General features: G+C 55.5%; 3 protein-coding genes across 3 annotated transcripts; 2 read left to right on the top strand and 1 right to left on the bottom strand.

The window, feature by feature from the left end:
- Nucleotides 1–512: 512 nt before the first annotated feature.
- CGCS363_v003022 (Trichothecene 3-O-acetyltransferase TRI101) lies at nt 513–1943 on the top strand (the record flags this gene model as incomplete). The annotated part of the gene is made up of 1 exon (XM_036634871.1): nt 513–1943. The coding sequence occupies one exon, from the start codon at nt 513–515 to the stop codon at nt 1941–1943; it is 1431 nt and encodes a 476-aa protein (XP_036499788.1).
- Nucleotides 1944–2692: 749 nt separating this feature from the next.
- Nucleotides 2693–3148, bottom strand: CGCS363_v003021 (uncharacterized protein; the record flags this gene model as incomplete). Its single annotated transcript, XM_036634870.1, has 1 exon — nt 2693–3148. One exon carries the CDS (start codon nt 3146–3148, stop codon nt 2693–2695), a length of 456 nt encoding a protein of 151 aa, XP_036499785.1.
- Nucleotides 3149–10642: 7494 nt separating this feature from the next.
- CGCS363_v003020 (uncharacterized protein) lies at nt 10643–11101 on the top strand (the record flags this gene model as incomplete). The annotated part of the gene is made up of 1 exon (XM_036634869.1): nt 10643–11101. The coding sequence occupies one exon, from the start codon at nt 10643–10645 to the stop codon at nt 11099–11101; it is 459 nt and encodes a 152-aa protein (XP_036499786.1).
- Nucleotides 11102–13571: the final 2470 nt, after the last annotated feature.

Here is a 13571-nt window from a genome sequence, read left to right as displayed (position 1 = left end):
GCCAAGTGTTGGCATCAACTCTTTTAGGGTGACCGGTGACCGACAAACATCCACTGAGAGTGGGATCGCGGAGTCAACACTTTATTCCCGTTCGCCAGCCTTGCGTTGTCCATCAATCGTGAACCCTCAGGAGTCTCCAGCCGCCCAAATAGGCCATCATTCCCCAGGTACATGCCACACAATTCCATTTTTGGCCATGATCGTCGTAAATATTGAAATGTTATTGAAGATATTAGCCGCTCAAGCCGTGTTGGTGCAATGTGACACCTTCCTCATTGGCAAGTCTGCATCTGTACAGGAACACGAGTAGAGTAGGCATTGGACCGAGCCAACGAAGAAGCAAGGAGGTAGACTGGGGTTGCTTCGTGGCTATGTAGCATAACACGCGTACTTCCAATACAAACACAATGCCGTATGGTTTTATATATGATCTTCTACAACTTCGACTTGTTCGTATTTGGCAAGAAACCTCGAGAGAACTAACGACCTGCCCCAACTCCTTCACACACGATATGGCAAAACAACAAGTTTACCAACTTCGCCCTTACGGATGGGAAAACGATCCCGAAGAAGAGAAATTCAAAGTCTCTACGCTCGACTATCTCACAGCGCAAGTCTACTGCAACTATGCCGTTTTCTTCCGGCTATTAGACGAGGAGAAGCCTCGAATTGTCGAGATCCTCAAGGCTGGTCTCGAACGGACCCTCGCCCAAGCACGGCATATGAACGGCTCCATCGAGAAGGATCCCGAGGGCGGTCACTCTTTTACCAAGAGAAAGGATAGCGTCGTCGCCTTCCACGTCCAGTGGCTTGACGACCCTTCTGACGCCAAGAAATACCCATCTTTCGACGACATCCACCAGGCAAACTACAACGCTGTCATACTTGGCGACCAGAGGCTCTGGAGCGTCCCGCCCATGACATACGGCGAAAAGCCTGAAGCCTACCCAGATAACAGCCCCGTAACCTCGGCTTTCAAAGCAAACTTCGTCCGCGGAGGCCTTGTCTTCAATATGCACCACCATCATTACGCCAACGATGTTATGGGCTGGGCTGGCTTCACGCACCAACTGGCAGAGAACTGCTACGCCATCGTCCACGGCACGCCATTCCCTTCGTGGGACCCAGCTTGTAACGACCTGTCCCGCCTCACCAAACCCGATCCTCCTGAAGAGCTCAGAGTTAGTGGCCGGCCCCCTCCAGAACGTCACCCTGGCCACAAAGGCGGTGTCGATCTCCTCTATCATCTGCCCAAGAGCAAAGCTGCGGAGCTAAAGGAGCTCGCCAAACCAGAAGACGGCACCTGGATATCGACATACGATGCCTTCGCAGCCTTCCTCTGGCGGCATACGGTGCGTGTACGGGCCCCAACCTTCAAGACGGACCCGGACTCCAAGATCTTTTGGTGCGAGCCTGTCGATATGCGCCGTCGAATGCATTCCCCACCACTGCCAGCTCGCATCCAGCAGAACGTCATGTCCGTGGCGGCCACCGCCAGTGCGCCGGTCGAACAGCCGACCGCGAAGGAACTCATCTCCGAGTGGCCGCTGTGGAGAGTGGCTCGATATATCCGTCAGTTGACTGACAGTGTTACTCAAGAAGGCTTGGACAAGATGCTCGAGCAGGTTGCGCTGGTGCGCGAGAAGGCGACTATGAACATTCGGATCGACTCCTTTCCACCAATGTCGATTCTGCACACGGATCACCGTGATGCCAACATTGTATCTGCGGATTTCGGCTTCGGGAAGCCTTCCGGTTACAGGCATTTGATGGATCAAGTGACTGAGGGTGTCGTTGTGATCTATCCTCCTCGCGACCCTTCTCCGGAGTCAGACGAGGGCCCGGAGTTTGCAATCTCTTTCGAGAAGGATCTGGCTCACTTGCTGCTTGGAGATCCGGAATTCAATGAGTATTTCGAGTATCGCGGGGTTGATATCGAGTAGACGTCAACAGGCAGACATGTTGTCAGAGTCTGATTTGGGTTTAATCTCGATTGTCATCTTGCCAATTTTGGTCTTGATTCACAAATGTCAACTTTCACTGCGGTGGGCTTCCGAGGGCATCAGTCTGCGTGCCATATCGCAATGTTCGCAAATTGAACGACATGAGTTTTCTCGCTCCGGAAACTTTAGGCTTTAAGGAAATCCAATAGCTCAGAAATTCCGAGGCAGTTGCCAAAAGATGTATGTCACTGGATATCTCAACATGTCACACTCCGTACCAATGGCTTTCATCATACATCCTTTTTCTGTGAACTGGTGTCTCCAGGATGATGGAGATACCGAAAAACTAACAACATCTTGGGATGTCACAAACCTTTTTCGGGTGATCTTGTACCGACTCAATGAGAAGGGGTAAACATTGCCCATGTGGCCAAATGCGTCAGTTCCAGACACATATAGCAATACAGGACACCTGTAGATCGAGCATGCGTCGAACATCAAGACGGGCCCAACCTCGCGGCATCGCGATCTCACGATCTTCTCTATCGCCAGACACTGGGGAATGCTTATTTTTGCCGGAAAGAAGAACTGTACTCAGATCATCGAGATTGGACATTATGGTTGTCGTTTGAACATTTGAAAGCAAGTCATCACACCATCCTCCCACACGGAAACTCACACAAACCGAAAACAGTCAAGACAATAATCCTCAACACCTCAACCAAAGTCGTTCATCCTCACCCTCAACCTCACGCAATCACCTGAACCTTCCAATAAATCCTCTTCATCCACAAACTCTTCAGAAACCAATCATCCCCAACCTTCTTCCAAACCTCGTGGTAATGCCCTGCCCCAGTCGAGTGAAGCCCATCCTCCGTATCCAGCGCGCCTCCATGGTAGACCACGGTGAAGATGGCCTTGACCTCGTCCTCGGCCACCATATCCAGCTCGCCGGCGTTCACCATATGGACCGCGTCTATGTGCGCATTCGTTTTGCTGAAGTGCGCCTGGAACGCGGCGAGGTTGTCGAAAGTCATCTCCGTGTCGCCCTGCTTCACAAGCGCCCCCTCCTTGTCGAAGAACTTGAAGGTCGCGTCAGGGAGGGCGATGCCGTCGAAGAGATGCCATTCGTTGGAGTCGGCGAACCGGCAATATTGCGCCTTCTTGTGCCGGATGGCTTCGGATATCTCGTACGGGACCGGCATGATGTTGTGAAACTCAAGGATTATGATATCAGTGGTTGCTGCAGGAGCAGATCAGCGAGCGCCATGCAGCGACTTGGTCCAGTGATTTTATTGAACATGCATCTACAGCCTGATTGTCAACACATCATGAGCATCAACCCGTCTAGAGCTCGTGAGTGAGGGGTTGAGCGGGGATTCCCTCTTGGCCGCCCCCTCAATGAGAAAGAGCTGTTATCAGATCAGCCCGACGAAAGTAACATTACGAAAAGTCCCTGCAGATAATTGTCCACAGCCTGCTGAACCTGTTGAAGATCCCTTTGCATTCGCACCAATCAAGGCGGACCGTGATGACGGACGATGCTTCTCCATTGGTCGCAGGTGTATCAACCACTGAAGACTCGCAGCTTGACGAATCGTGTTGCATGGTAAGCGAACACGTCTTCTCGCAGTGCAGTGCAGTGCACCCGCTTAACCCGCTTCCCTCTCTGCCAAACAATATCCGTATGCAGCCTGATTCTCTCCAATATCAAGGTTCAGTCTGAGTCTCTCGAATGCCAGAGAGTGGAAAGTGCGGTTGCAATATACTCAATCTCCCAAGCGCGCTTGCGGCATCTTCAACGTTCTGTGCCGGACGACGGAACCCACACGCTCGACCGTTTCGCGAGTTCCACCGTTTGCATCCAGAGAAATCCGTCGCGCTGGAATTTAATTATGCAGCCGTTTCGGGCCGTGCACAATCTGGTTCCGTCTCTCCGGGTAACTAATCCGGTTGGGGAGGAGCCGAACAAGAGCCGGAAAGTTGGGAAGGAACTCCACATGAAAAAAAAAAACGTGAAGAAGCAAGCAAGAAGGAGTGAAGCTAGGCCCGAAGAGTACCCCCTGCTCCGGGACCCGCAAGCCGCTGCCGGCCAAAATCACCTTCAGGAGCTTTCGCGTTTTGGACAAGGGGACCCGGCGGTCTTCTAGAAGCTCTCAATCTCGCCTGGCCTCTTTTCCTTTTCCCATTCTCCCGGTCGGTGCGCCAGCCAGGGGAGGGGGGCAGCGGCGGCCGGGGCAAGGTTGCCGCGGACGGGCAAGCGGGAAGAGCTGGGAGCTAGGGGAGAGCTAGGGATCACAAATGGGCTTGCCAGGCTAAAATCACGAAATCCGCAAAGAGAAAGAAGAACGGCCGACCGGGCGCCTGGCACCGGCGATGGCTGGCGATGGCTGCGATGGGCTTGGAAGTTGGCTGGGGGTGTTTTGCAAAAAGAGATTTGGCTCGGGCTTCGCCTGCGGTTTGGCAAAATAGGCCCTGCGACGACGACAAACAACCGCCAGGCCCCAGCAGGTCGCCGACGCTTGTTTGGACGCGGCCTTCCTCCCTCAGTTGAAGGGCGGCGGCGGCGGTTTGTTTCTTCGGTGTGGCGTTCGTTTTCGGTGTCGATACCCGTGTTGTGGTGTAGTAGTCGTCCCTCCCTCCATCCCTCTCCGTCGTTCGCTGAGTCGCTCTCGTGTCGTGGAGTTTTGCAATCCCGGTGTGTGATTTTCCGTAGGTACGGTGTACGGTCCACGGATATTGCCACGCGTGAATGGAACGGGAAAGGGCGCGTTCGCAAATGTCAGGGCCGGCGTTTCAATCTGAACTTTTGCACTTGATCGTCGACTCAGTGCCGTCGCTGGCACGGACCGGATGCGACTCGAATGCAGCCGCCGCGCTGGTGCCCGTCAGTCAGGCATGTGTCGGAGTAGCATCCGTCGCCCATTTTCCCATCCATCACCCGCCTCAGGTCGTCTTGTTTAATGGACATGAAACAAGGACGAAAAAGGAACTGTGTGTTGGGTGCAGCATTCCATGGATTTTGATGTGCCTGCTTGGCCTGCCTGCCTGCCTGCCGCCCAGTCGATCGCCCACGGGCCACTGCCTGTCTTCCGCTTCCCCAATACCCGGAGGCGAAAGGGACTGTTATCCGATTGCTTTGCCCCTGCTTACGCCATTGATGTGGCTTTCCCTTGCATGCCTGCATCATGCCTTTTGCGACTGCGATATCGCGAGCCAGCGGTTTTCGTTGCTGGATATCCGATATTCCCTACAATGCCGAATCGGGATGGGATAATGCCGTTGATGAAAGGGGACCACTCACGGCGCGAGAAGGCAGCTTTGCCATCTCATTTGGCAAAAGAGGCCAGAATGCGAGAGTCACCAACGCTCCGTTTCGGTTGGCTTACGACGCAAACGACGGGAGCGCAAGAGACGGGATGGGTGGCTGTTGTTGGTGGTGGTGCCGTCGTCGCAAACTGCGTTCAAGGCCCAATCCGAACTCACCGTTTGATGGTCAATGGGTGTTTGTGCGACTGGGGTAGCGGGGAAGAGACGGGGAAGAGAAACAAGCAAAGCAAAGACAGGCACAAGCCGAACACACATGCATTCGGCTCTCTCTCTCAACGGCTTTTTCTGCTTGTTCCTTCTGCCTGCGGATTCAGTATCTTTCTTGGCTGAGGTGAGGTAAGCAGGCAAGCGGCAGATATAATCGGTCAAACAAAGCAAGTGGGAAGTGATTTACACCGTTCTCGTCCCAACACACCCACACCCTCACCCTCTAAACCCACCAACAACCGACGGCCAACAGCCATGGCGATCCGGGGTAACAAAGGTCGGTGGTGGTGGTGGTACCGTCTTGGAAGGGCAGTATGTAATCCGGCGCGCGCCACCCCCAGTCTGAGTCAGGCCGGGGAAGCACTCGCCTCGGGTCGGGCTGAGCTGCCAGCCAGTCACCTCGACCGGATTTCGCTGCGGAGAGAGGGATGTTGTTCAATGGTAAGTAGCCGAGTGTATGAATAGTACTCTGCATGTAGTGAGAGTAAGGTTGTATAGGCGCAGGGCGGTAAAGTGCCCGTACGGATACACTACGTCGTTGTCGTTGTCTAATACGTATCGATATGGTAGCTACGGATACCTTACCTTACATCAAGGTGTAAGGCGGTCAAGAAGTATGCAGCTGTCACCGCCCCTCCCCCAGGTTTGCCTTTGCTCCTGCTGCTGCTGCTTGCTGTGTTGTAACGGTGTTTGAGTCGTATCGCATCAGTATTGGCATGGGAATTGTCATTAGACGGCCAAGGTGTCAACACTCGAATTCGGAAACATTGGACGTTGGGGGGGCATGCTAGTCAGCCAGCATCCAGCAAGCAAGGCAATCAGAGCCAGGCAGGATTCGGATTCAGCGAGAAATAGGCAACGCAACCCATCCTGTACGAACGGATGGATTCGTAAGTTTCTCGTCGTCGCATCTTGTGGAAAAAATTGGCGGATGCGGGATCATGGATGTGCGTGTTCGTACGAAGGAGGTTCGCTTCAGCAGTCCAGGGGTGTCAGAGGTAAGGTAGGTAGAGGTAGATGCCTACGGATACGACAAGTTGTACATGGTGGTGGTGATGTCGGTGGTTGTCTGGAGGAATGGAGGAATTTCGGGCATGGGACGGAATTGCACAGGAGGGAGACAAACTGCTTCGGTCGCATCGTTGCATCCGGGCCATCCAATCCATCCAAGCCAGTCGCATTCTCAAGAATGATTGCCCTGAATCATCCCAAACCTTATGGTGTGCCTTGAGGGGTTGGCATTTGCTGCCCTGTCCCGAGGCGGACGATGAATGCCATTGCTGCGGTGATGAATGGGTTTGATCGTGATTGATGGCTGCCGCGCCCACGCCCCCTGGCATCCCGAGCTCTCTCGCTTCGCTTCGCTTCGGTGAGCCTTGTCGACGACGACGACAACGACGACGACGACGGGCACACCTCGTGGAAGAAAGAAGAAGCGCCGCAAATGATCAGGATCCATGTCCTCGCCTCGTTCTGCCCTCCCCCGGCCTTGCCATCTATCTACGCCTGACTCCGGGCACTTGGGACACCACAGCTTGGGACACATCCAACATGATTAAGATGAGATGCCGGGGTAGCACGGCCTGGGGTTGACTGCTGCGGTCGCGACAAAAGCGACCGAGGTCGACGAAGACGGGAAAAATGAACCTCGCAAGAAATAAATTGGATGCCGAAAGAAAAAAAAAAAAAAGACCAACAGCAGCCAAATTACCTGAGACAGACCCCCGGGGACCCAACCCGGCGCAGCGGGTTGGATGGGGCAGTTGAGAAGTGAGAGACAACGGCCGTGAGCCGGGGGTACGGAATTGGTTTTTTTCGTCCCTACTCTCCCAGTTAGGGCACGCCATGATTGCTTTTTGCTGGCCCCCGTCTGGCAATCTTGGGAAAAAAAGAAAGAAGAAACCGATTTTGTGTGTGCGATATCGCCGTTCTCGTTTGTGACTGGAGCGGGATGGGCGCGGATGCAATGCGATGCGATGCGCCGCGCGGGGCGCCAGACACGGCGACTCGACGGTCCATCAGCCCTGGACGGGAGTCGGGACGGTGTGCTGGATGCAGCCACGGCAGACGGGCTGGCACACCTACTTTTGTATCGCAGTAGGTATTTTGAAGGGTTCATTTTGGTGGCTGACCACTGCAGGTGTGGTACAAGTACAAGGCCGTAGGGCAGAAGTTGGTGTTTGGTGTTGGGACAGGAACAAGAGCAGACGTAACCATCCATCAGAGTTGACCGGCGGCGGTGAATCACCGCCGGTCGCTCGCACATTGAGTCTTGCGCACCTCAGTGTTGTAAGTTGCTTGTTGGGTTGGTTGGCAATGCGTGCGTGCGTGCGCAAATGGGACGGAATGGAATGGCATCCATCCTCTCGCTGTGGTTCCCCGAATGCATCTGTTGTCGCGCAATTGCGCTTCATCCTCTTGTCCCCCTCCCCGGTCGGCCCCCGGTGGCCCCCTCCCCCCTTGAAAGAGGGGGCCTATTGACGCCCAAAGAAAGGGAACAATTTGAAGCTAGAACCTGACGATCCACGGCTCCTCCTCAGAGAGAAGAGGAGTGAGGGGGTGTATGGTGGTGACTACGAAGTACGAAAGCAAGGCTAGCAACAACTAGCAACAACCTGAAGAAGCTGTTTGAGGTGAGCTGGTGAGGGGTGTGTACGACAACCAACGACGTGGACAACATGACTGACACGACAGGTACAATCAGAAGCATACAGACAGAGCCCCCCTCATTTGAATTACTCGGTGAAGGTTTGCGATTTCAGCGAGAGATGAACGATTGGGGAGACGTCCAATGGGGTTGGCATCGTCGGCGAGGAATTCCTGCGAGAGTTACGCGCAAGTCGCAAGCCGCGCAATGCTATGCCGCGAGATAGTGCGTAAAGGGCAGCGAGAGAAAGGCCATGGCCTGGATGCCAAAGACTGGACGGACATGCACCGAGCGCACCGAGGCCTGGTCTGGTCTGGCCTGGCTACCTTTTCCGCAGAGGTATTGTCCAGCTAACGGTCGCTGGAATCTACTGCTGCGGCAAGTAGCTGCCCGTGATGGCTGGCCCGAGGGCCGGGGCAGTCCAGATTGTGCTCTTGTGCTCCCGGGGGACAGGGCCATCAAGGCCCGCCGTGAAGAAGAAGAAAAGGGAAGGCCAGAAGCTGTGGACACTGCGCCTGGGGGGGGCCTGGACAAGAGTCTGGAGGCGGGAAGGAGGACCTGCCGCTGCCGTTGCCGCTGTCGGGACGGTTTTTGGCAGGCATTGGCAGAGGCCCCGAGCAGCCAGGCCTGAGAAATGGAGAGAAAGAGAAGCAGGGCCCCCAGGGCGGTGGGCATCCCGCGGCTCGCTAGGAAGAGGGCCCCGGAAGAGACAGCAGCAGGGCAGTCAGTCACTGTGAAGACGGGGGCCTTTGGGGCCTTGGGACCTTTGGATGGGGGGCCCGGGGGGGCCTGAGAGGTGATGGACCATGGACCATGGACCTGCCTCACTGTGATGAGTCTCTGCTGGGCTCCTTCCCTCCAAGGGAAAAAAGGAAGAGTCATGATCCATCGCGGAGGGGGGGTTGCTCTGCAGCCAATCAATCCCGACACACCTCACTCACACCTCCCCCCCTCACGACAAGGCGGTCAAACACCGCTCATTCTTTTTCCGTTTTCTTGGTTGCTTTTTGCGTGGCTGCTGCCGCTCTGCCGCAAGTGAGTTGCTCCCGCTGCTTCCCCGTATGCGGCCTCGCTCCGTTTGTCTCATCCCAAGATTCTGCCAGGCTCTTGGCTCGCGTTGGCTGCCAACCCAACCCGTCCCTGACTCTGACTCTCTATCTGGCTCTCCCTTCAGCGCATCTCGGAAGCCCTGAGCAGCTTGGAGGTGCAGTAGCAGGCTGTAGGGAGGACCGTGTTTGTCCCTGCGGCGTGGGGGAACAATCAGCTACACAGCTGCGACTCACAGAAACGGTGTTTTGCGCTGCAGATGCCAGCTGGAATGTCGTCTCCCTGCGTACGGATACCTGCGATAAGGTACCCATCACGAACTCGACCGCGACCTGGACCGCTTGCACACGGATTCTGGCCCGTCCGTTCGCATTCCCCCGACCTGGCGATTCAGCTCTGTTTGCGCCATGATGTTCGTTTGAGCCATCAACAAGAGAAACAAGAGAAGATGCCCTCCTCTGCGCTGCCACTATATTATCCATGACTCTTTCGCCCTCAAGTCCGAGTCATCTTGCTGTTTCGCTCTCTCCCACCAGAGTATCAGCATCAGCAGCAAATCCAGTATCATCAGCGTCATCGCAACCATCACAAGTCAGCGTCGCCCGCGTCGTCGTCACTAGACATACAACCTCCCGCCGTCGCCGAATTACACATCAACACCACCACCAGGAAAGCAGGATTTCCATCGTTCCGCCCGTATCCTACAATTCGGACTTTCAGCGACTCAGAACCTTCCTTCCGTACCTACCGGCACCGTATTTACAGGTACGAATCGGTCGCTCAGCTCAGCTCCAGCTCCAGCTCCTCGGCAACGCCACGTCAAGAATAGTCACCAGCAAAGGTCGCCGTCCAACCCAAAAGCAACCCGTTACGCCGACTCTACCGTTCCACCCAGCAAAGAAACGGACTACGGACTTCCTCCCGCGCGCCGCCCAGCCCAGCCTTGTCTCTGTGTCCAGGTCCCCCTCCGTCTTTACGGCGTTTTTACCACCGACACGCCCACCTCTCACACCTGTGGACGGTGACACCCCCTGACACGCCCCCCTCAACGACAACTGCAACCGCTTCCGCCCCGAGCAACCCCCCCAGGCCCAGCCCAGACTCCCCTGCGCTGTCAGCTCCCACTCCCCATCTCCGTCACCGCCTCCCTGCCTTGTTTTCCCACCCCCTCGGGATCCCGGGAATCACTGTTGCCCCCATCTTTTAGGCTTGCAAAGTCCACTCTCCGAAATTCCTCGGAACGTTACCCTGCCCAACCTTGCACCTCCTGGGCCTCACCACACCCCCTTTCACACCCCCCAAACCAGAGGCAGGCAGACGCGCCTCTGGCTTATAAGTCTGCCGTGTCCACCTTCTCCCACACTCTTCCACCGAACGCGAAATCATCGTCGATATCAACACTCAACACTCAAGACCAACTGGTCCCAAGAGAAGAACAACTCCACTCTTCACACAACACATCACAGCCATGTACGGCTCATACGGTTCATACAGCTCCATGGGCGCCATGTCCATCTCGGCTCCCATCGACATCGGCTCCAGCAACATGCTCGCCCACGACCGCTCTTGCGCCTTCCCTTCGTGGCCCCGCCGCGAGACCCTCGCCGACTTTGACGGCGAGCCAAGAGCGACCTCTTACCTCTCCGACGAGGATCTCTTCCCTCAGGACTTTGAGGACGACGCCCACTCCGTCTCCAGCCACGGCAGCTTCTCCTCTCCCAACTCCCGCTCGCCCCAGATCACCGAGGCTGAGCTTCTTGAGATGGAACGCGAGCGGATGGCCATGCAGCGCGAGGCCATGCGCTGCGTCATGCTCGAGAAGGAGCGCCGCCGCCAGCAAGCCCTCAAGCAGAAGCAGGCCCGTCGCAGCAGCTCCAAGAAGAGCCCCAAGAGCAAGTCCTCTGCCATGGCTCCCATCGCCGAGTGAAGCTCTTCAGCAAGCTGTGGCGGTGCGCCCAGCTCCCAGCTCTTACTTCGGACGAGCAATGTAGCTCGCTTACACAACACCTCAACCAACTCTAATCCCTAATGACGGCTCAACTGTAGCCGTGTCGGCGGCGACCACCAACCCGATCTACTCTCAAACGGTCCAGGTCGCCGGCCGCCAAACGCAAATCTCATCCTCGGCTTCCATCGAGAAGCCAACACAACGAACACTATCGGCTTTCGACAACCAGCATTCTGACAGCACGGGGCGATTCGGAAGACCGTGTGGGGGGAAGCACAAGCGAAGCCGACCGTGGGGGACCCGCAGCAGCAGTGTCTCAGCCACACTAGCACAAGCTGGGCGGTATCGGCCACGCACCGAGGAGTCATCCGCCTCGGAGAGGTGTGGCAGGTGAGGACAGGTTGGCTGCGCTGCCTCGTCGCAATGCAACCGAACCTGATCCCGGCATTTGATCGAGGGTGGCCTCGTGGATTCATCATGGGCGCGTAGGCATTTCACATGCTGCGCTGCCTTGGGTTTTCTTTTTGTCTTTTTTACTCTTTCGTGTTGATACCCCCCGCTGTAGCCATCGAGGCTCGCAACTATTTTTGTCGCATGGAGTTTATCACTGTTGATTTGGAGGAACATCATGGGAAAGGAGCACAGTACATGCTTGCATCACTGCATCGAGCTATTGGGGCATTTGGATCAGCATCGGAATATCATATCATCAGCGTCATGTTTCTTCATTTAGTAGCTAGTCTTAGTTAGAGATACCCTTCGCCACGCGCGACACCAACATTTGAATTCTTATTCTACATCATCACAAAATACGCATTCTCATCGCAACGTGACAAATGATCTCAAGCAGCGGCGACTCCTGCAGAGTACTGCACACCAAATTGAATCTACTGATGCGTCGACAACGTCACACATTTGAAATCTTGATCTGTGAGAGTCATCTTGAGGCCGCTGCAAGAGTCATAGTTGATCAGCACAGCCGTTAGCATGTGCCGCCGACTCGGTAAGTGCCTGCCGCTGGTGCGCACCCGCGCGCTGCTGGTGCTGACAAGTCAGCGAGCGGCAGCAGCAGAAGCTCTATTTTACAGCGTGTGTGTGGTGTGTAGTGTGTGTGTGTGTGTTGGTTTGGGCCTGCCTATGCCCTGCCTGGCAGAAGGTTTATCCTCACTAGCCACAGCGAATAATGTCGTCATCACCCGCGGCGCAGAGTTGGCCTCGACCAACTCCTCAAACGGTCGGGAACGGTCGGGGGAATAAGCCAGCCCTCCACTGTGGTGCTGGGCGCCCTCTCTGTGGCTCTGCCATTCCGCGCTCCTCTCCACACGCAAAGTGAGTCCGTCCATTGTTATGCCGTTTGTTGCTCCGCAGCCTGCGCCTCATCCAATCTAGACCCTTTACCTATCGTAAATGGGCTTTCCCCGTATTTCCCTCCCCCAGGATACCGAGAGTTCGTAAAATGGAATTTGTCCGTTGTTTCTATTTGTGATTTCCAACCAGAGGAATTCCGGGGCTGGCATTCGTCATCCAGCCCTTTGCTGCGTGGCTGCGTCTGCTGGGCGGCCTCTGATGGCGAAAAAAAAGGTTGAATGTTGGCCTCGGCACCGCGAGAATACGAACAGCTTCGTCGTCCCTGTTTGTTGTTATTGTTGTGTCGGGATGTTGGGGCGTGGCCGTGGCGGCGGGTATGGGAAAGACCGCGGTAAACCTACCAGCGACCGCTTGCGTCCCGCCGTCGGCTCTTTGCTACTAGTGCTCTGGGCCGACGCCATCTTCTTCTTGGTGGGAGGGATGGATGGGGGAGCAGAGCAGAGCAGATGTCAACAAGTCTGCAGCTTGCGAGGATCGGGGTGGATCGGAGATCCCAAGGGCTCGGGTCCGCCACATCCTTGACCAACGGCCGTCGAGCTGTTGTTATTGCTGACCCGACCAACCAACCCAAGCCACTCAACCAAGCAAATCACGAAGCGTCTTCGGAAGCTTAGGGTGGGAGGGAGTGTAATTACATTACAATGCCGTGAATGTTCACTTTCGGCGACGTTGACCAGCGCAAACCTCGGGAGGTCGAAGTGGATGATCTGATCTACCGAGGCGGCCGAGGATAGCAAAGTCTGGGGAGGGGAGCCGACCGGAATGCAAATGCGTGATTGATAGGCATGCATGTCTTTGCCGATGACGGAAGAGCGGAGGGGATTGGCGATTTTGCGCCGATGCGGGGACGGGATGTTTCGGGAGGTGTTGATGAAGATGTCAAGGTCTTGGATTATCGCGAGCATCAGTTTCGCAGAGGGTTATGCGCGATGATCTGATATCGAGGTTTGAGTCAATCTCCCCCGCATCACGAGTTGGTGATCTTTTTGGAGCTACCTATCTAGATGAGAATCGAGATTGTGGCGTAGGCTTAGCTAGAGATCGCTAATATCATGCCACCTCTTTTCTCACACACAGAGTG

This window comes from Colletotrichum siamense, assembly GCF_013390195.1.
Source record: "Colletotrichum siamense strain Cg363 chromosome Unknown KSG_Cg363_contig02, whole genome shotgun sequence".
NCBI lineage: Eukaryota > Fungi > Ascomycota > Sordariomycetes > Glomerellales > Glomerellaceae > Colletotrichum > Colletotrichum siamense.
Note: the sequence above shows the minus strand (reverse complement) of the source record. Positions and strands in the feature narration are given on the sequence as shown.